Below are 24316 nucleotides of genomic sequence, written 5' to 3' on the forward strand. Positions count from 1 at the left end.
ATGATTTAATTTAGAATGTAAAAGTGAGTGCTTTTGACCTTTGAAATAAAATGATTTGGAACACTGAGTACACTGTTAATGGACTTTCTCCTGTTAACCCATTGCCATTGTTTATTGTAAATTCATAACTGCAGGCCACATTCATAAAAATAACAGACTGACATCTCCATAACTGAAAAGTGTGTGTTAGATGTGAACTAAACACGTCCCAAACTACCAAATTTTCTAGCATAACTCCTGCAACTCCACCTCACAAGTATTTGTATGTTATTTCTTTTCTTTTATTACGCCCTTCTTAAACCTGTTACCAGGGAGACAATAACAAACAATCTCACAATATGTATGATGAAATAGGTTTGAGGCCGCAGGTGGCTTTCCAAAATCTCATGTATTCTGCTTGAATTAAAAGGACAGCTACCAGACCAAAGCAAGACCAAATTGTTTCATATTTTTCACAGTACTCTCATAGATACTAACAAAACATGTCTTGAATCAAACATTTTAGTATAACAACCTCACCTCGAAAAAATTCTTACATTATTTTCTCTTCTTCTAGGAGGCCCTTAACGCCTCTCATCATTCTGTGACAGAGGCAATAATCAGGTAGCTTGTACCCAGGATTATCTTGCTACTGCTCTTGAACAAGCCACTAAGGTATATGAGAGTACAGGTTTATTGGCCTCCCTTTAGGAGCAGTAATGCAAAATCATTGCACAGTAAAGAAATCAGACCCAGTGTGCCACACAACTGATTGCAAAAGGCTTAAATGTTAAAAATGATGAAACATCTAAATTATATTAACATAATACTGTGATAATAGTAATCAATATCACCCAAAACTTGGAAGTGTAGTGAACAGTGAGGAGGATAGTAATAGACTTCAAGAGGACATAGACAGGCTGGTGGAATGGGCGGACATGTGGCAGATGAAATTTAACACTGAGAAGTGTGAGGTGATACATTTTGGTAGGAAGAATGAGGAGAGGCAGTATAAGCAAAAGGGTGCAACTCTAAAGGGGGTGCAGGAACAGAGAGACCTGGGGGTATATGTGCATATGTCGTTGAAGATGGCAGGACAGGTTGAGAAAGCGGTTAAGAAAGCATACGGGATCCTGGGCTTTATAAATAGAGGCTTAGAGTACAAAAGCGAGGAAGTTATGTTGAACCTTTATAAAACACTGGCTCGGCCACAATTGCAGTATTGTGTCCAATACTGGGCACTGCACTTTAGGAAAGATGTGAAAGCCTTAGGGAGGGTGCAGAAAAGATTTACTAGAATGGTTCCAAGGATGAGGGACCTCAGTTACGTGGATAGACTGGAGAAGCTGGGATTGTTCTCCTTAGAGCAGAGAAAGTTGAGAGGAGATTTGATAGAGATGTTCAAAATCATGAAGGGTCTAGACAAATAAAGAAAAACTGTTTCCACTGGCGGAAGGGCCGCAAACCAGAGGACACAGGTTTAAGGTGATAGGCAAAAGAACCAAAGGCAACATGAGGAAAAACTTTTTTGCGCAGCGTGTGGTTAGGATCTGGAATGCACTGCCTGAAAGGGTGGTGGAAGCAGGGTCAATTGTGGCTTTCAAAAAAGAATTAGATAGGTACCTGAAGGAGAAAAATTTGCAGGGCTACAGGGAAAGAGCGGGGGAGGGGACTAGCTGGATTTCTCTGGGAGAGAGCCGACGCAGGCTCGATGGGCCGAATGGTCTCCTTCCGCGCCGTAACCATTCTATGATTCTATAACCATCTACTCTTCTCTATCCAGTATCTAGATTTAATCCAGTTGCTCTTCCAAAGTCTACAGCCACCTCCAACGTGAGTGGGAAAGCCCTCCAGTGGTTGGAGTCATACTTGACATTAATGAAGGCGATTGTGGTTGTCAAAGGCCTATCATCGCAGCCCAAGGATATTGCTGTGGGAGTTCCTCAGGGAAGTGTTCTCTGCTTAACTATCATCAGCTGCTTGATCAATGACTTTCCCTCCATCATAAGCCCAGGAGTGGGGCTGTTTACCAACGATTCCACAGTGTTCAGATCCATTCACAATTCCACCAATAGATGAAACTGCCCACGCCAGCCTATAGCAGGACTTGAACAACATCCAGGCTTGGGCTGATGAGTGGCGGGTAACTTTTGTGCCACATAAGTGCTAGGTAATAATCATCTTGAACAAGAGAAAGACCATCAATCTCCTCTGAACTTCAATGATACCAGCATCGCTGACTCTGCAGCATCTATATCTTGGGGGTCACTGTTGACCAGAAGCTTAACTGGACCAGCCATTTCAACAACATGACTACAAGAGCACGGCAGAGGCTGGGTTCTCTGCAACAAATGACTCACCTCCTGACCCTGCAAAGTCTTTCCACCATCTATGAGACTCAAATCAGGAGGGCGATGGAATACTCACTTGTCACATAGATGGGTGCAACTGCAACAACGCTCAAGAAACTCAACACCATCCAGGACAGAGCAGTTCGCTTAATCAGAGCCCCTGCCACTGGACTGAATATCCACTCTTTCCACCACTGGGGCAAAGTGGGTACTGCATGTTCTGTCAACAGGAGGCACTGCAGCAACTCATAAAGGTTATTATGACAGCAGCTCCTTCCCCTGCAACCTCGACCACAAAGAAGGACATGCAGCAATGTCAGAGGAACATTTACACACCATCCTGACATGGGCATTCATTCTTCGTAATTCTGTTCCTTCATTGTTGCTGTATCAGTTTTCTGGAACTCCTTACCTACCACCATGGGAGCACCATTAGCACAAGGACGGCGGCGGTTCAAGAAGTCATCCACTGCATTCTCAAGTCAACTAGGGATGGCAATAAGGAAGGTCTTGCTCATGTTGCAAAAAGTACAAATACTAGTTGTACAATCTGATTTTCCTATATCAATAAGATCAGGACAATGGAGAAAATAAATTTGAGACTCCTAGTCCACAAAATTGAAAGAATTCGCCACATGTAACGAAACATCACATAAAGTAACATTAAGAGCTACATTTGGTGCCACACCTCAAGCCAATAAAAGTCATTGAATCTACTGCAGGAGCAAATCTCATCTGTAGAGCTAAACTGATCTGCTCACGACATGTACAATTACATGCTTTTCCTGCTCTGTTATAAGTTGAAATTTAATAGAGTTGAACATGTACCCTTGCCAGAATTATCAGGCTTCCTAGCAGGGGGAAACAACATACACAGCTGGAACAAGATCACCTGCTGCTTCTGTAATATCCCTTAGCACCATGTACACAGATGTTAACTAAAACTTGTTAACACAGCAACTTGACCATCAATTGGCCCACTGAATTTAATTTATCCTTTGTGTGTGCATCTTTTCTTCACTCACTCAACCTGGTAGAATGTGTGTGTACTCATCACTCCCTTAAAATATAACCTTTAAGATAGATTACCACTGGTCCTCATAATGATATACCCTCAAATTTTTCACAATGTGGAGAGGGTCCAAGGTCGCCACATTTGGAGATCCATCTGACTATGGGCTATTTGCCTTACAGATTGGAGAAAAGCTGAACTCTAAGAGTGGCAAACTTTAAGTGGTCCGCAAACTCTTAACAGCTTCTGTGAAGGAATTAGTTGTGAAACTTTTATTTGTTCACCTAAGATTTAAGTGTTAAAGATGTTCCATACACTAAAAAGGCATAACCTAGATCAAATCTAGGCCAGGAAATCAGCAATATAGTGGGCACCGGCATTAAGCTATAGATAAGATACAATGGTTGACAGATATTTTGTGAATAGCCTTGTGTCTGTTCATATGGTGGCAGAGCATGTAGAGGGAATTTACAATTAGAGTTTGGGAAAAATATCCTCGGCGTATAGGTTGTTTAAGCACAAGACTTAATTCAGATAACCGATTAATTTAATAACAAACTGTAGGAAACACCATACGTAAATGCATACTTTTGGACTACAGACTGCAACCATTCCGACAGGTACGCTACCAAGATATTGTTCAGAACTTTTGCTTTTTTTAAGTATTAAACTATTATGGCAAATATATACTAAGATTGAATCTTTCAATTTTTTAGGGCTCATACCTAAATCTGGAGCAGAGCCTCCTGTGTGATTGATTTTTGGGTAGTAGCTCTACAGTACTTGACTGCAGTCAGATGCATGCCTAATAATTTAGACAGAAGATTATTTAACCCAATTCTGACTGCAAAACTAGAAGATATGAATACAAAAATTGGTAAACTTCAAACAAGATGAGACATGAAAAGAAACTTATCCCCTCACCACAGAGTACTGGATGTGTGGAAGAGACTCCCAGTAAAAGCAATTAATACAATGCCATTCATTTATTTAAAAAGATAAATATCTAAAATTATGATTCTAAATTATAATGATAAAAATGAATGATGAAATACTCTATGGTAAACAATGGTTCATAAAATCATAGAATCGTAGATCACAGAATGTTGTGATTATGGATGAGATACCTGTGAAATGTAACTAGGCAAGAGTTGTAAGTATGGGTTTTAAGGTACAATTAATAATCTGGACTTTTATTCGATTAGCTTTGGGAATAGGGGATAAATGTGTCCAGCTTTATCTTCTTTGATGTTTATGTGTGGTTAGTTACTTCCTTCAGGACAGAAAGTGAATTGGGTAGTCTTATTCACGACTTCTGCTCGAAACAGAATCTATGGACTGAATGGCCTTTTCCCATTGTAAACACATAACTGGATCACTAATGTCCTCCAGGGAAGGAAATCTACCACCCCTATTCAGTCTTGCTGACATGTAACTCCAGTTCCATATTATGTGGGTGACTCTTACACCCTCAGGACACCCAGGGATAGACAATAAATTCTGCCTTGCCAGTTTGCCCACATCCCAAAAATGAGGGGAAAAAAAATCACTGAACTTATACATAGTAGTCATGGATTCATATGAATGTATTCATGAAGAAAGAGTGCTTGAAAATCTGAAGGTGCAGGCATTCACTTTCTGATCTACAAACCAGAGGCTACTACAAACCTGACATTGTGGAGGTGGCTATCTGTGAAAAATGATCATTTGTGAAATCTGGTATCAAAAATGCACTAAACAGAAGAATAACTATTGTGGGATTAAAGACTATTAAACACTTAATGAAATACAAACATGCATAAAGTACAAATATACAATTTTCTTACAAGTATGTCAATAATTACCAAAAACTTGATATACGACTATGTTCAACTGTTTTTTTTAACACACACTATGACTTTTGATTCATAGCAATCTTTTTATAGACATGCAATTAAAAACAACAAGAAATGTAATTGTCTTATTGAGTTCCAAACAACTTGTCATGCTGATGCTATTGTAAGAACTTTGACACAGGATCACTAGGTACCAACATCCCTACTGGTAAAGCTGTTAAGCCAACTAAGTATATATCCAGCCTGTGAAATCATTGAAAAGTGACACCAATTTAACTGCTGGAGGGGTAACACTAGTCCCTTTCACTTTGATGAATTCGGTTTATTGACAAAAGAGCTACATTGCAATAGAGATCTTCTGTTTCTTGCACCCAAATAGTTGGGGGATGAGGTTTTAGTTGACTGGAGAAAGGACCAAGAATACATAAAAGCTAAATCTACAATCAATTCATAGTGATTAAAAAGTTTAGCATCCACCTTTCTGAAAGCATTTATTACTTTTATGTAGATAATTTATTTTACTGTTAAATAGGAACATGAAGTCAAATTGCTGTTATTTGGTAGTATTATTTAGAGGAAATAGCATCCAGAAAATATCTTCATTTAAGTCTAATCACCTCTTGTTTATGAAAAAAATAATGAAAAGATATACCTTTATTGCTAATTGTGAATATCCTTTTAAATTTGGGTTGAAATTAGGCAGTGAGAAAAAGAGACCTTAAACTGGAAGATGGGATCATGCATTGGGTCATATTTACATGTGAAAATTGGGTTATTTTGAAAAACAATACTTAAAATTGATGACAAATCTGGGTAATATCATTGGAGAAAGAAGGGGAGAACTGGGGAAAAGGAATTAGAACGTGAAGTGAGATAAACACATTGTACACTGCCTGTCCATCAAAGGTGTTACTAACACTAAAAGGTGTTATGTTGCCTTACAAACAATGTAGAAAATAAAATTAAAGAGACAATTTAAGTCATGACTCATGACTAAAACCTAAGGAATAGAAATACTCCCTCTACGTTCTTAAATAACTGGGCAATATCACTGAACTGAGGAAATAAAGGTGAACTTATCAAGCAATGTAATTATTCAAATAAAGAATTCATAGTCCCATGCACTACTGTGACCATTTCTAAACAGTATAATATGTACACTTACTGCAAGTCATATACATGAACCCACTTAGTGCTGTGCAGATTGTTCCCCAACACTGGAATGGTTCAGGTTCTGCAATGCTATAAATATTTTTTAATGTTCTAAAACAAAGCATTTATGGATTTTAAGTTCTGTAATGATTATGAAATAAATATCACAGTCTCAATTTTACAAAAATAGAGACACAACTGTCAGAGGGAGAGTATCTCATCTTATCATGTAAATATTTTCCAGATTCCTATCTACAACCCAGTACCTCAAATTAGTCTTGCAAATTCCCAACACGACAAGTTTCAATCATTCACAAGGATTTTATACCTTATGAGTATTGTTGCAGTTGAAGTGGAAAATACAGATAATGGCAGGAAATAACATTGTTGCCTGTAATTTTGTTAAATATATTTTCTGCCAAAATATAAAAATATGTACACAAAAATGTTCGATTTTAGTGCATTGCTGACCACTCCCTCCAGCATTACACATAGAACTTTGTTATTTCACTCTTAAAAACTGATAGGTATGGGTTATATGGAAAAGGCTGTTGACCTACATATCACTGAACTGAAGATAAATGTCACCTTTCTTTGCACAACAAATTACAACTAAGTTCCAGTGTATACCATTTATCTTGATGGCATTAAGTAGGTTTTTGAGGTGGATTTTAAGAATTATGAATATTATTTAGACTGTTACCAGGGACCACAAATTGGATCTCTCACAAAGACTGACTTATGATAGATGTACATGACTGAACTGCAAAGGAAGATCATACAGCTCTGCTATGCAGAACAAATAACCTTGTCAAAATATTTGGAGCAATTCCGATTTTACCAGGCAAATGAAATACCCTAAAATGACAGGGGGAATTGGTTTCTAACACTTTCATTACCTCCAGAGATCCTTTGGCAGAATATGCTGCATAGGAATAGGGAAGGTCATTGTTTTCCTTCTTCACACGTGGGGCTGAGTATAGAGTACTGCATTGCTGTCCGCTGGGATAAAAGCACTGGCTGCTATTTGTCAGAATGATTTTGTTTTGGTCTGTATCAGGCAAGCTGAGAAGAACTGTGTAATTTACTAAGTGGATTTCTGTTAAACCAGATGCAGTCCACTGCTCCATAACATGTGCGGCAGAAGTCCCCCGGTCTGACTCAGCAGCAAACCGTGTAAAATTCCTAAACAAGAAAAACAGAATAATTACTTTCAAAAGATATATTTATCACAATTATGTAAAAATATCTACATATAACACTGATATTATATATATATATATTTATATGGATTGAAACACATACAAGTCAACATTTCATCAAATAAAAATTGCACTGTTTTCATTTTTTATGTTGCAAATGCAAAACTGTTCATTTTTAACTTTAGCTAGTCAATTTCCCATGACATTGCACAGGGGAAATGGATGACAAAGTGCAATATTCCAGCAAACAGGGTTTGAGGGAGGGGAGATACTGGAATATGGGAAGGGAAGGATAGATAAAGGGGAAGTATAGAGCGAGGGGAAGGAAAGGGCAGGAGAGGATGTGGGAGAGAGGGAGGAGAAATAGAGGGAGGAGAAAGAGAGGGAGGAGAAAGGGAGGGAGGAGAAAGGGAGAGAAGAGTGGAAAAGGGAGAGAGATGGGGTAATGGGAGAGAGATGAGGTAAAGGGAGAGAGATGAAGTAAAGGTAGAGAGATGAGGTAAAGGGAGAGAGATGAGGAGGAGGGGAGGGGAAGAAGGAAGTGGGGGCTGAAGGGAAGGGTGAAAGAGGAGGTTAGAGGTTCAGACGGAAAGGGGAGATTAGAGGATGGAGAGGAAAACAGATGAGAAGAGAGGAGAGGAAGCGAGGGGGGATGGGGAACAGGAGGGTGACAAGGGTAGGAGGAGGGAATGGGGACGAGTATAGGCTAAAAAACAATCTCGGCTAGGGAGTGCAGGTAGACCAAACCCTTTCAGTGGCAGGGAGGGGCGAGCCAACAAGTTCCTCAGATGGGACTCGAAACTCTTTCAGTGAGGCGTGGGCTTCCAAGGGTGGTGGGGTGGGGTGGGGCACAGAATCGCCTTCCATTAGTTACAGATTCACAAAAAGTGGGGGGGGGGAAGAGAGATGATAGAGGGAGCTCAGAGATTCATGAGTAGAGATCCTAAACACTAAGCATTCACAATATTCAAAAAAGGGCTTGGACCAATCTTTTGTATTACAAAGTCAGTTAACAATTTGACATTACTGCTGTGAAAATACAACAATAGTGGACAGGCAGTTAGGGAGTGGAATAGATACTGGAGGTCACAAAGATAAGGGACTGTCTGAAGAAACATTCCAGCTTACTATAAAGGTTTGCTTTGGTTAGAAAAAGACCATTAGAGTAATTATTTTCTTGTACAAATTGAATACAATTCACACCTAACTTATGAATCATCATCGTAGTCTGTCTTTGTGGCTATTGCAAACACATGGAAAGCCACTTGGTGACCAGGGTGAGGAAATGCATTCAGACTCATATCAATTGCACAGTGCTTTGGCATCTAACATGATATGACATTTGTACTGAAAGGACCTGCCACAGTACCACCTACAGGTGTAAAAAATACGGCCACTTTTATAGTGGATTTCCTCAGAGATTAGGGTTTTCAATATAATTTGCAATGGAATGTGGTGATCCACCTATGGATTTTTATAATATATTTTACCTTTTATAAATAAAGGTCATGTTTCTGGAACAGTCACATTCTTGCTGATCGATAGTGTCCTCATTCAAACCAGGACATAATTGCTGTAAAGGGCTGTATTACAGGGATATTCTTTCATGAAAGGATGATTCAACTCTTACTGTGCCAGCTACTAAATTTTGGAACAAAACATGAAGAAAATTCAGGCAGTATCTCATGTTGCCGTGACATGCACTTCATTTTGTGTGGTGCAGCATGAAGGGCTGAGCATATCCAACACACTGCAGACAACACTCACCAAAGGTTATGTATCTGCCAAAAACAATGGAGCTGGGACAACGCTCGACAATGGGAGACTCGTGAACTTTGCAAGGTGATTTTTCAGGTTTGTTTTTTTGTGTTAATTTTCATTTAGAGTCCCTTATACAGCCTGGTTAAAGTACTTGAAAAACTGAACCATACTTGAAATAGCACCAAATGTTAATATTGATTATTTACAGGTCGTCTGACACTACAATCCTTGTCTGTTTGTAAAAGTGACTGATACATGATGCCCAAGTTGAACAACCGCATTTAACAGCACAAGCCAGAGTGAAAAATAAGCTTTTTCTTCTGTTATACTTATCAAACAAACCACAGTATAGCAGTCTCATCTATCTCGGGTTACTATCTTCTGAAACACTGTGATTGCAATATCTGTTAACATGCTTTCCCTATTGCAGGGTTCAATTTGACTAATTCTGAAAAAACTGGCTGTGCTTCCAATGCTGTGCACTAAATTAGCAGAGTACTGTGAGCAGTTTTGCACAGGAGGATCAACTACCTCAGACAGCTGTTCTCGTTTATTCTTAAATCTTGCCAATATTGGAACTTTTCAGGTTGTGATCTTCTGGCAGCCACTCAATGGCTGCCGTGACAGCAACAACAGCATCACAATATAGGTTCAGGCAGCATAAGAAGTAGGATCCCAGGCAGGGGCAGAGTCACATAGTTAAAGGTCCAGTGTTTCCAAAAATGTACGTCATTCAAAATAAATAAAACTGAGTGTGTTCAAGGCTGCTACACACGCCATGGGTTCAGATGCTTTGCTGACACGATTTATGCGATTACCCAAATCCCATTTGTAAGGCATTATTTTTTTTAATGGCGAGAGACTGGGAACTGTGGAGGAGCAAAGGGATTTAGGTATCCATGTAGACAAATCACTAAAAGCTAGTGCACAGGTACAAAAAGTAATCAAAAAGGCTAATGGAATGTTGGCCTCTATCTCAAGGGGACTGGAATTCAAAAGTGAGGAAGTGATGTTTCAGTTGTAGAGAGCCTTGGACGGGCCCCATCTGGAGAACTGCATTCAGTTTTGGGGCACTAAACCTCAGGAAATATATATTGGCCTTGGAGGGGGGGGTACTGTGCAGAATCACCAGAATGATACCAGGGCTTAAAGGGTTAAATTATGAGAACAGGTTGCATAAACCTGACCTGCACTCCCTTGAGTTTGGAAAGTTGAGCGGTGATCTGATCGAGGTATTAAAAATGATTGAGGGATTTGATAGTGTAGATACAGAAAAACTATTTCTTCTGTTAGGAGAATCCATATCAAGGTGGTACAATCTTAAAATTAGAGCCAGACCAGGAGTGAAATCAGGAAGCACATAGGGTAGTGAAAATCTAGAATTTTCTCTCTGATAAGGTTGTGGATGTTGGATCAATTGAAATTTTAAAAATTGATATGGACAGATTTTTGTTAGATAATGTTATCAAGAAATGTGGAACAAAGGTAAGTAAATGGAATTGAGGTACCGATTAGCCATGATCTAATTGAATAGTGGAACAGGCTTGAGGGGCTGAGTAGCCCGTTCTTATCTTCCTGTTCTTTTGAAACAGATTTAACAGTATAAATGCCAGGAGCCAGCTCACAGCTGCCAGATTACAAGAATCCAATTAAAAGAAGAAATTACACAAGCAGTTAAGAGAAGGAAAATTCCAAGGTTAAATCTATAAACAGGGAGTAACCCATACATGGGCAGTTAGAGCCCATGGTGAAGGAAACAACAATGAAGACAGAACAACCCTCTGAAGATCCATGGGGTCAACCACAGAGGGACAATGAGAACCCACCATGTTTTTTTTATTGCCGTAACCATGAAGAATGTTCGCCATTGAGGTCACCAATCTCCGACTGGAGAGAACAGCCATTGGCTCTCAGTTTTCACAAAAAAACAAACTGAATTGCAGAATGTGATCCCAAAACATTAATATGAATCCTAAATCCAATGTAATGAAAAGGAATTTAACTTATCTAGTTGTCTTGAAGTAGAGTCTCAGGTCTTTCGAGTGCTGTTTTTCAGTTGTACATTGTTTTGTTTTGAGTTGCCAGCTTTTATGAGTTTCGTAGGTTAGTGTGAATTGACTAGCTGTATCCACTGCAATTTTTTTGACAATTGCGGAAAGGATTGGGATGGGGAAATCACAGAGAAGGGTCCGTGCATTCCACCCTGTGATGCAGCATGTTTGTGAACTGTGCAGTAGTTTTTGCCTTGAACAAAAGAGGGCATGCTTTGCAGATGTTAAGGGAGTGAAATGCTAAGTTGATACAAAAAAGAAAAAAAAAGCTTTAACCATGCAGACGAAAATGAATGTCCCACTCAGAAAGCACTTGTAACTCTGAACACAGTGTAACCTGATAAAAACCAAAATGAGATTCAAAGCCTTAGAGCCATAAATTTGCCTTGTTGGGAAAAATGACGTTTCAAAGGTCACTCTTCAGAATTAATCAGCTTTTATTATCTAAGATGAGAACCCAAAGGGACAAGTCATTCACACGACCTGTTAACACAATCACTAATAAATAACACATAGAATCATAGAAAGGTTACCAGCATGGAAGGAGGCCATTCGGCCCATCGAGTCCGTGCCAGCTCTATGCATGAGCAATCCAGCTAGTCCCACTCCCCCGCCCTAGCCCCGTCGCCCTGCAAATTTTTTCGTTTCAAGTACTTATCCAGTTCCCTTTTGAAAGCCATGATTGAATCTGCCTCCACCACCCCCTCAGGCAATGCATTACAGATCCCAACCACTCGCGATGTAAAAAAGTTTTTCCTCATGTCACCTTTGATTCTTTTGTCAATCATCTTAAATCTATGCCCTCTGGTTCTTGACCCTTCCACCAGTGGGAACAGTTTCTCTCTATCTATTCTGTCTAGACCCTTCATGATATTGAATACCTCCATCAAATCTCCTCTCATCCTTCTCTGTTCCAAGGAGAACAATCCCAGCTTCTCCAGTCTATCCATGTAATTTAAGTCCCTCATCCCTGGAATCATTCTAGTAAATCTCCTCTGCACCCTCTCTAAGGCCTTCACATCCTTCCTAAAGTGCGGTGCCCAGAACTGGATACAATACTCCAGTTGTGGCCGAACCAGTGTTTTACAAAGGTTCATCATGACTTCCTTGTTTTTGTACTCTATGCCTCTATTTATAAAGCCTAGGACACCGTATGCTTTTTTAACTGCTTTCTCAACCTGCCCTGTCACCTTCAACGATTTGTGCACATATACCCCCAGATCCCTCTGTTCCTCTACTCCTTTTCGAATTGTGCCCTCTAGTTTATATTGCCTCTCCTCATTTTTCCTACCGAAATGCATCACCTCTCATTTTTCCACATTAAACTTCATCTGCCACGTGTCTGCCCATGCCACCAGTGTGTCTATATCCTCTTGAAGTCTATCACTATCCTCCTCACTGTTCACTACCCTTCCAAGTTTTGTGTCATTTGCAAATTTTGTAATTATGCCCTGTACTCCCAAGTCCAAGTCATTAATATATATCAAGAAAAGCAAGGCCCCAGCACCGACCCCAGGGGAACACCACTGTAAACCTCCCTCCAGTCTGAAAAACAACCGTTCGCCACTACTCTCTGTTTCCTGTCATTTAGCCAATTCTGGATCCATGTTGCTATTGCCCCCTTTATTCCATGGGCCGCAATCTTAATAACAAGCTTACCATGTGGCACTTTATCAAACGCTTTTTGAAAATCCTTTTACACCATATCAACTGTATTGCCCTCATCTACCCTCTCTGTTACCTCATCAAAAAACTCTATCAAGTTGGTTAAATACGATTTGTCTTTAGCAAATCCGTGCTGGCTTTCCCTAATCAACCCACACTCATCCAAGTGACTGTTAATTCTGTCCCAGATTATCGTTTCCAAAAGTTTGCCCACCACCAAGGATAAACTGACTGGCCTAAAGTTGCTGGGTTTATCTTTACATCCTTTTTTGAAATTTGATTTTAAAATATCAATTTTATCCACTAATGGACATTTGTATGTGAGGCAATCAAATGTATAATAAACAACTTCTGACAAAAATGTTTTGTTTATGCTGATGCAACAGTTCTAATATACCATGTGACTCATAGTAGGATATTTAAAAGTTTGAAACTGGTATATTCAGTGCCTTGTATGGGAATTCTATATCAATACTGTAGAAGCAACAAAGTTGCAAGTCCTCAGCACACAGTAAACAATTCCCTTGCCTCCTGAGTATTGGGAGTAATTGCAACCAGATAATGGGTAATCTGGATCAACATTTACAGAGCAAAGATAATCGGTCACTCAAGGCCACTGAAGGGAAAAACAAATTAGATGAAAAATTAAATGTTGCAGAGATTCAAATAAATGAGTCGTCTCATATAATTGATTAATGACAAAATAAAAGTTGGAGTAACAAGAATTAATGAAAAACAAAGATTGTAGACAGGAATAAAGAGCTGAAAAGCTTGGCCGAGATACCTGTTGGACAAACTGCAAACATGACCACCTTGCCTAGTGAATAATAACTAATGCTTTTAAAAAAAAATGTAATTGGAAGATTGTCCTTTTGCAGATATTGTACTCTATAACTGGAAACACTGAAGTTGAATGATAAGCGAAGAATAGAAATTTGGAAAATTATTCCACAGCTTTATTGATCAAGAAAAGGGAGATCAGTGTTCAGATTTTAATTTTAAGGAGGCACAAATTCTGATACATAAAAATACAGACCAAGCGACAACATTTAGTTGTTGGTACTATATTAAGAAGCAAATGTATTTCTGACTCACCTGACATACCTGGTTAATTAAGAAATTACCCATAATGATCGCTATTTCATTCAGATGAAAAAAAGTGAGTTAGTGGGTTAGCATAAATCTATGGAGCGGCGAATATTGTTGGTTTGCCGCTCTGAGCAATTTCTGGCAATGTGTCAATAATTAGCGGGAGAGTTGGAAAACATTTAGAAGCACTTTTCATGGCGAGAAAAGGGTTATAAATAAAGTCACAAGGGTGCAGTCTTTAACTTTGCCTACATTTTGAAGTAATGATTCACTGAGCTAGAATTTTACATAGCTCTGTGACAAATAATTAAAATTTAATTTTTATGAGTTGTCACAAGTCAACTTTTATGAGTTGTCATTAGTTTTTTTTAAATTTCACTACCCGCCAAGAGAATTTTCAATATTGTGCCTAAATATCTTTGTAATGTGTTGTACACAATGTCCTGTGAAAACACAGGAGTATATTCAGATGCCGTCAGTACTCAATCATATGGATAATGGGAGGTGGAAGAAGGTAGGAAAAATCTGAATAATATAGTGAATAATTCTTCTGTTCCTTCACCTCTGGCAGGTAGGTTGAATCCAACCCAGGTCAACATGATGAAAATATTCTCTTTCTGCAGGAAAGGATCCTAAATAAGATTTGTTTGGGTAATTTCAACCCAGATCTCAATGGGCTGGAATCCCACTAACAGGCAGGTTTTACAAGCTGGTAAGAGCATGGGCATTGGATTCAACTCATGAATCTGACATGCAACACTGAACAAAGTGCTGGACCTTTAGACCAGTTTCCTTTATCACAAATGTACTGGAGGACTTGAGAATGCGGACCTTTTTCCACACTTGCATCTGTTTTGAATTCATCATTACGCGGTCACACACAATTCAGTTTGGTATACTTTAGAGAAAGGTGGAAATCCAATTGCCAGGAATTTCCTCGGGGCTTCTCACGCTCACTGCCGTAACTTTGGCAGAAGTTCGGCAGAAACCCTGTTTACATGGAGAGCTTCCATTGAAGTTACGTCGACAAAGCAGGAGGAACCCTGAGGAAATTCTTGACACTCGTGTTAGATAAGGAGTGCAGCATTCAGGCTTAAAGATGTACAGCTACCCTTTACAACTGTCCTTTGGATAACTTGTCACTTAGTTCTTCAAATTAGTCTTTAATTATTGATGAAGGAAGCGCTTTATAGATTTAGTTTCAGGAAACATGCAGAAATGGTTTGTTGTTAAATCAAGTAATTAAATATGAGGCCACATCAGTTACCAAGGTCCTTGTGAAATATGCCCAAAAGAGAAGTAGAATTTAAACATCTCTTAATCAATGTCTTAGTGATAGGATTTTCTTATGGTTTTATAGCCGTTACATGATTTTCAGTCAATGCCTTCCATTCAGAGCCACTTTATCTAAGTTATGCCGGTACCTCATTCCGTACCGTCTTGTATGGATTTAAATAGTTAATCTGCATCCCTGACTATTTTGTGTACAAAAATAAGCATTTTCTGTTAAACGTTTGTTCATCTTTTGTGTCCAAAAAAATGAACTAGCACTGTTGTATGATACATACAACATATACTAATAATTTCAATCGCCAAATATTTTCTTACAGCACAACTTACTTTAATCCTCAGGTGACTGGCCATTATCTTTCAAATGTAAATACTGTACTCTAAAGAACTTAATATGGTCACTCACTAATACTATAGATTTATATTAATGTACCATGAATTTAACTTTTTTTTTGCAAATGTGATGTTTAACTTGGTCCATTTGTGGACAATTATGGTTAAAAATTTCAAGGTAAATTGGACTGGTATAAAGCAAATATACTACTTGCTTGCAAATGTTGAATACATACGGAAGAAAAACCTTCTTCCTTTATTTGTTTTAAAGAACACATAGCAGCTTAGATTATGCACTTTTATTTCCAAATGGTAAACAGCTAACTTAATTAACAGTAGTGAAATAGTGGTGATTGACAGCTGGCCTATTCCCTCATGAGGAAAATGGACACCAACATCGGATTCTGAGAAGCTCATGGTGTTTGTTATCAGACTTCTGAATGGGTATTGAATGACAAATGTTATTATGGCAGATAATAAATCACTACTGGAGCCTTTGGATCTTTACTGCTGCACTTTATTTCATCCCACTGCCCCTGCAGAGGGCCTGTGTTTACTGAGAAACGCAAAGACATAAGATACCCTTCAAAAAGTCCTCTCAATAGCTGAAAAAAGAGCTTGGCATACACATTTCTTCCTTCTTGTTCTTTCAACATGAAAGGTCTAAAGGAAAGGACTTTGATATGCTGGGCAGAATCTAATCCCATCGGATTACCTGACAGTGAGATACTATTACGTTCAGCTAGACTTCAGAAGCCAAATAATCTCAATTAAAATACGACTGCCCTACTTACACTATTCAACTAAAAATTCCACAGTATTAAAAACGTATGGGTTTTGACACTGTGTGCTGAGTACAGCTGTATAGAATATGTTAGTATTCTTTCACCATGTATACAGAAACAAAGGTTCAATCAATTTCTCTCTTTATATGAATGATCACATTGCAGTGGATAATTTTGCAAGTTAATTTATTATTCTGCTACGCCACATAAGAAATTAGTAAGCTACGAGTCTTTTTCAGCCAAAATGAATTTTTTAAAATATTAATATATTGCTCCCAAGTTGGAACTCAACATAGTGGCCTAGGTTTTCCATTCTGCTGTTACGCCGGTGGAAGTGATGTGGGCAAATACTTCTGCCTCCCCCACGGATGCGCTGCTGTTCTTGGTCTGATTTCCAGGGTTAGCTCATTGGAATAAGAATGGATTGACTCCTGCTGTAACACTGTCAAGGATTAGACTTTCATGCGGGTATCCTCACGCAGCACGGGATTTGGAGTTCTGCAGCTGCTTAAAGAGGCAGTCTGAAATGGAGGAAGGAGGAGGCTTGAGAATGGTTGCCAAGGCACAGCCAGGACGATGCTCAGCAAACTTCGGAGATGGATGCTGGGGATTCTGTTCGAGGAGATTGGGAGAAGGGATGGCCTGTTTGGGGGAAGGGGAAAGTGGCTTTCCGGAGTAGTGGTGGACGTCTGGTGGAGAAAGGTTGCATTGGCACACATCCTAGTTCAATGATCTGATTAAGATGGGTAAGACAAGAGTGTCCACCTAAACCTGCACAGATCATCTGTGCTACCATTTAATGTTTTCTCTTCATTACCTAACCACAATGCACTTCATTTCTCATTAAGATGAAAAAACTGTTTCCCAAGGTCACAGGCACCTTGGAACCCTCTCCTTCAACTCATACCCATTATTTCATAACCATGTCTGCACGCTCCCAATTAAAAGTGTGATTTCTGATTTCAGAATTGGCAACCATTATTATTCGCTCTCTACGGTGCCCGGTACTGTTGATGTCTGTGGTCTCAACTACTTTTATGTGTCTCACACTACCTGCATTTCCTTTTCAGGAAAGGATGGCCTACAACGTAAGGGAAAAGGTAGCCACACATGGAGGACAAGCTTTCAGCAGGCCTTTGATCCCCAACAAGGAGGCAGTAATATTAATTCTGGGGAGGTCAGTGGCAGAAAAGGAGAAGTGGAAGAGCCTGTGTCAGCTGAAGGGTTGTTTCCCAGATCTGAAGCTGTCCATTTGCTGCAGAAACTCTCCAAACCCCAAAAAGACAACATGAACAGACTCCAGAGCAGGACTCGTGCAGGTGAGTACACAGCATTCCAGCTCCTACACCATACTAATCTCCCTTCCTGTGTTTCTCTCCTGGGTTGTCCAGATTCCCAAGAAGCAATGGAGGGGGGAGGAAAATCAGCCAGATCCATCGTGGTCTTATCCTGCAACCACCACATCACCATCACCGTCTTGCATCCTATGACCTCCAAGCAACAGCCCATAGACAAAACAGCTGGGGGACCTTTAGGTAGTTCTCAGAAGGGAGCAGCACGGGTAACTCACAAAGAAACAATGAGAGGAGGCAGGCTTGGAAAATGAAGAGACTGTTGCTGTTGATTGGAGGGTCATGCGAGGTCAACCTCTGGTTGAAGAGCCAGTAGAACCTGATCTTATGGGCACTGCATTCAAAAGAACGCTGACTGAGATCAAAATTACATGGATGCTCTGTGTGCAGTCTCCCATCGTATTTACACATCCAACAAGCCACCTAAAGAAGTCCATGGCAGACATGTGTCTGACCACGAGGGAGGGTTTCATATCATTGCAGCAAATGATACGAAATGTCATTATGTAGCAAACCACTCCAAGCAGAGGATGCATGAAGCAGGACTGGGTTGTTGTCCGGCAACTCGTACTAATGCTATGGATCCTTGGGTGATTGGGTTGAGAGGGCTGTCTCAAAGTTCTTCCTGAAATTGGTGATAGGCTGCAGACAACATTTGCCTGTGGCTTGGCAGATTTCAGGGTCTATTGTTACTGCATGCACTCAGTTCAATGGCCTTGTTGGAGCAGTGCTAGGAACCAGTGGATAGGCAGTATGATCACACTGTCTCTCAGGTCAGCAGGACATCTCTTTTTTTCTACAAGGAGACTGTGTGGTTGTGTGGGGACTCAAGGGGGTGGTGGGGTGGACTGAAGTTACACCATTCCAGGATGGGACAAGCTCACTGGACCAGCTGATCCATACCCTGTCTGCACTGTTCCTTGTAAGCTGCGCGAGTGCGCGACCGCGCAGCAGTTTGTTGTGTGCCACGCACTTCGGCACTCGGTCTGCGCACCAAACTTGGGCCAGGACTCCCAGGAGCTGGATTGTCACATCGGGGGGGCGCATGCGCTGGAGTATCGTAGGCCCCGGTTGTACTCGTGGTGTTCAGAATCGGATCCGGTTCTGTGCGCATCGAGGTGTGTGTTTGGAGTTCGGGGGCTTTTTATTCCTTTTCTCTGCTTCATAAAATCCCTGGTGTAAGCTTCTGGCTCTCTAAGCGTTAAGTGCAGGTGGTAACAGTCAAGTGAAGTAGTTTCATTGACAAGGGCAGTGCTGGTGTGGGGGATTAGTCTGCTCTTGTTGCACACGTGACCACTGAATTGTGAAAGGGTTGTATCTCGCACTTAATGTTTGATCCAGCGGCACAGCCACTGACTGCTTGATGCACCCTGTAATAAGCAGAGGTAATCGTTCAATTGGAGTGATGCGATCAGGTCTGCTGCACGGCTGGGGGCTCAGAACCATTACATTCCTTCACCCCCCCCCCCCCACCGATACTATAAAAGTTATGTTACTATTGAGGGTCTGATTGCTTGTAAACATCTGGCCCTCTGAAGAGAGGCCAAGTCGAGAGCCTTTCCATTTTCTCCCCCTTTGTTTTGATTTGGCCTTGTGAGTATGTGTTTAAGTCTGTGTGGTCTTCAGATTGCCAATGTTACGAGTGTTGGAATCTCACTGATACAGTGCAGCACACAGTCCATCCTTTAAAGGATGAGCATTGTTACATAAGAACATAAGAGATAGGAGCAGGAGTAGGCCATTTGGCCCTTCGAGCCTGCTCCGCCATTCAATGAGCTCATGGATGATCTGATTCTGGCCTCAACTCCACTTTCCCGCCTGTTCCCCATATCCTTTGACTCAAAAATTTGTCTAACTCAGCCTTGAATATATTCAGTGACTCAGCCTCCACTGCTCTTTGGGGCAAAAAATTCCAAAGGTTCACAACCCTCCGACAGCAGAAATTTCTCCTCATCTCCGTCTTAAATGGGCGACCCCTTATTCTGACACTATGCCCCCGAGTTCTAGATTCCCCTATGAGGGAAAACATCTCAGCATTTACCCTGTCAAGCCCCTCAGAATCTTATATGTTTCAATAAGATCTCCTCTCATTCTTCTAAACTCCAGTGAGCATAGGCCCAACCTGCTCAATCTTCCCTCATAAGAAAACCCTTCCATACCCGGAATCAACCTAGTGAACCTTCTCTGAACCGCCTCCAATGCAAGTATATCAACCATTAGAAAAGGAGAGAAGCAAGGGAAGGGAACATTCCGAGTTCGAGAGGAGTTTGCAGTGCAGCGCCTCGGCCATCTTACACACTGCTCACCGGCAAAGGGAGGGAGGGGAGACGGTCGATGAGATAAGACACGTAAGCGCAGCTTCGGAGTTGCCGTCCATTTCTCTCCCCCACCCGGTGCCTCAACTTAGGATCCCGGTGCTGGCGTTAAGCCCCGCAGGCTGGATCAGGCCAGGAGAGAGGTAGAAGAGACAACACAAACAAGTGTTGGGAAGTTATTGATGACGCTTTCTAACCACCTTTCTAAAAACTCAACCTTCGCGACTCCGAAACACCATCACAAAAGTGTCTCCAGAGATATGTATAATCCAGAGAAAATGTTTTCACTTGTGGGAGAGTCCAAAATCGAAGGTCATGACTCGGGGCTGGGATCGGGGCACACAATGTGCTAATTAATCATGGGCAGCAGGACGTTCTTCGGTCAGGTATCCTCGCAGTCGCCTTCTTTACAGGCTAAGGAGCCCGATTTCTGTAAAGTTCACTCACAGTCCCTGCATTATAACCTCGCAAGTACATATAATAATGACTTGTACTATTCGTTATCACTCCAGGTCCCTCTGTTCCTGCACCCCCTTTAAAATGTTGCCATTTAATTTATACGGGGGGGGGGGGTTGGGCCTCTTTGTAGGCTAGGCTGAGTTTTGCCCTTTGGTGTACTTAAGATGGTGATTCTTGCTGCGGTGTGGTTTCACATGTGTAAGCCTGATCATTGGGGGCACTATTGGCTGGGCTGAGTTTTGTTGGGGACACTATATCAATGATACATTGCTTGTGTGTGTCCACCAGCATCTACAGCTAACAAAGCCCCCTTCCCAACAGTGTATGTTACATATATATATATATAAAAAAAGTATAATAGGTATTTGATTCATGATTATCTGACTATCACTGTTGTATCTACAATCACACCTGCTTCACTCTTGTAGATTACAGCATTGTCTGAATACTGAGGTACATTATTGGCATGCAATCAACTTGGAGTTCCATTATTATTTTAGATTTTGTAATTTTAAGATTACCCATAGTGAAGTGTGTGTGCTGTTTGTATTTATGGGTATATGATTGCTTTTGCACTTTGGTGTACTTAAGATGGTGATTCTTGCTGCGATGTGGTTTCTCGTGTGTAAGCCTTATCGTTGGGGGCATTGGTGGCTGGGCTGAGTTTTGTTGGGGGCACTGGTGGCTGGGCTGAGTTTTGTTGGGGCTTCTATGTAAGGCAGGGAGCAGTTTGCTCATGCACAGTGTGCATGACCAAACCACTCCCTGTCTTACATAGAGGCAGCCAAAACTAATGAAAACTGCAAGATGTGCAATTGTAATGCAATAATTTTTTAAAACTCCGCTGAGGATTCAATGGAGGGGGTGGGGGGGGGAGGGTGCTTAAATTAAGCTGTTCCCTATCCCCAAACTCACACTGATTGATTTGATAGCTGTTTTGTATATCTGACTCAATTTAAAAATTCTGATTGCACACGATTTATTTCAGTTTGAATCAGTCATTAAGCTGATTCAATAAAAAGCTCGGGAGTCTTGAGTCACTGCAACACCAAACCTTCATACCCATGTTTAAGTGGAAGGCAATAGCATCAGCCAACAATGGAGTCAGCACTAAGAAGAAATCCTGTCTCACATTCAAAGAACAGTGACTAGATGAAATTGTAGAGGTGGAATCAAGAAGCAAGATCTGTATACAACTCAGGGAGACATTCCAATATAGTGCAAATGTGGGATTGATCTGCAAAATTTGTGCTGGAGCAAAATACAAGGTGATTTTTCCACTGGCAAGAAATGGGAAGACGGATGGAAATTAGACTATACGAGGAGGCATTTATCAAGCAAATCACATGAATCTGCTGTGGTTGTTCTTGGAAACAGAAATTCCCGCCCACTGGGATTCGGCTTGCAGAAAATGTTAACAGAAACTGCTGCTGACAGAGAGAATAGAATGGACCTGATGGTGAGACAGCGATCGAAGACAGATGAAATAAAGATTCTCATAGACAATGTACTGCTTGGAGTACAAATGAACAACTCCATGCACTCTGTGCAACATATACACAACCACATGGCTAAATATCTCCAGGTACCAGCAAGCTGGCCTAGCAAAAACAATACCTTTGAATTTTTGGAATCAATCAACAGTGTCGTACATGCAGAAATTATGTCGGAGATTCACCAATCTCTATTTCATACACTAATTGTTGATGAGAGCACGGATATTTCAGTCAGCAAGATGATTATCATTTATTTCAAGTTCAGGGAAGCGGATTCTGCAGTGCACAAGACAGTGTTCAGTGGAATTGTTAAGTTAACTTCTTGCAATGCACTGGTTATTACAACGGCTATCAAAGACTTCTACACACTGAATCAGCTGGACATGATGAAAATGGTAATGTTCACTTCAGATGGTGCTTCTGTCATGCTGGGAAAAAACGATGGCGTTGCCACACTGTTTAAGCAATCCATTCCACATTTAGTACAGCAACACTGTGTGGCCCATCGAGAAGGTTTGGGAATAGTTGATGCCCGGAACAAAGTACCAATGATAAATGAAACAGACACATTGCTGAGAACCATTTATACAGTCTTCTGCAGATCTTCAGTTGGAAAAGGACAATTTGAGGAAATTGCAAATGTCACAGAATGTGAAGCTGTGTCCTTTCAACCTCTAAATAAAGTGAGGTAGCTATCGAGACATTTTGCTGTTAGTGCTTTGATGCGAAATTACGATGCTCTTCTTCAATACTTTGAGTTTGAAGAAACAGAGAACAATGACCCAGTTGCCAAGTGTTGCCTGAAGAATCTCTCAGACTCTACTTACCGTATCACTAGTGGCATTGAATGATATTCTGATTGAGCTAGCAGAATTGTGCAAATACTTTCAGAAGAGCTGTTTAAAAACATTCAAAGCTGTGCAGTTAATGAGGGTCAAGATCTGCAGGATCAGAGGACAGTATCTCAGCAAGACAGTCTTCTGGTACAACACAGTGAAACATCTAATTGCATCATGTACAAGAGATGAACCATTCAAGGGAGATTCCATTCTGACATTCATATCCCTACTATGTGATCATCTGGAAAAAAGGTTCCCAGAAAATGAACTCAATGAATGGTCCACTTTTGAATTTGCTTCACTTGCACCACAACAAATCAGCTATGAATTTGGTACTGAGAATATTGAAAAGCCGGTTGACAAATACAGACAAATCCTGATCCTTGGTCAAGTAAGGTCTTCTGGGCAAAATATCATAGATGAGAAGGAGCTCATTGTGAGCCAATACAATGACTACAAGTACTTAATTGCAGAGAAGATTGAAACAAAGTCATTGAAAACATTTCAGGACATGGTGACTTTCACTCTACAAAATGCAGAACGGTACAATGTGGTTTCACAACTAGTGGAAAAATGTGCAACGTTTCAAGCTTCAAGTGCTGATTATGAGCATGGCTTCAGTTTTATGAATTTACAAAAACAAAATCACAAAACAGTTTGAAGAAAAATCACCTTGTTATGCTTATGCGGATCAAATCTCATTTGTCAAGTGGTAGAGAAGTAAACCTGGACAAAATATAATAACACTGGAAGAGAAGAGACAGAAGAGAAAAACATCCAAACCAGAGACTATCACCCTCTCCTCCATCATCTGGCCTGTTACCTACAGACTCTGGGGGCTTAATTTTAAACTTTAATTGTGAGTGCATTGGGGGCTGTGAAAATTGCAGAAATGCAGAGCGGGTTCGGAAGCCGGCTGCAACCCGCTGAGTTCCCAGTGTCCCACAGATGCACCTGTGTGCGAGTGGGCGTCCCAAATCCGGAAGTCCTGCTGGCAATTAAAGCTGGCGGGATGATAGTTAAAGAACCAAATGTACCTCATTGAGGTACTTAAGGCACTTTACATGTGACATATTAGGTAGTTAGAACGATTTTTAACTTACCTGGGCGGCTTCTGATTCACACCTGGTGAAACCAGGCAAGAAGGGATGGATCAAGAAAAAATAAATTAAATTACAAACCATAGCACAAAGTTAAAACACAAAATCAACCTACCTTTCCACCCTGCTCCAATGTCTCCCTCTCCGATCTCCCCCTCTTCCCCCCCCAATGTCTCCCTCTCCGATCTCCCCCTCTTCCCCCCCAATGTCTCCCTCTCCGATCTCCCCCTCTTCCCCCCCAATGTCTCCC

The 24316-nt window shown here is 40.8% G+C and overlaps 1 protein-coding gene across 6 annotated transcripts in view; it reads right to left on the bottom strand.

Moving 5' to 3' along the window:
* LOC137331497 (inactive N-acetylated-alpha-linked acidic dipeptidase-like protein 2) overlaps positions 1–24316 on the bottom strand; it is a 715700-nt gene that overhangs the window by 337070 nt on the left and 354314 nt on the right. For all 6 annotated transcript variants that reach the window (XM_067995331.1, XM_067995330.1, XM_067995327.1 and 3 more), the window contains one exon: positions 7229–7514. In XM_067995331.1, the coding sequence (XP_067851432.1) occupies positions 7229–7514 (286 nt within the window). The remainder of the gene's footprint in view (positions 1–7228; positions 7515–24316) is intronic.

The sequence above is a fragment of the Heptranchias perlo genome, chromosome 13 (genome assembly GCF_035084215.1).
Source record: "Heptranchias perlo isolate sHepPer1 chromosome 13, sHepPer1.hap1, whole genome shotgun sequence".
Lineage (NCBI taxonomy): Eukaryota > Metazoa > Chordata > Chondrichthyes > Hexanchiformes > Hexanchidae > Heptranchias > Heptranchias perlo.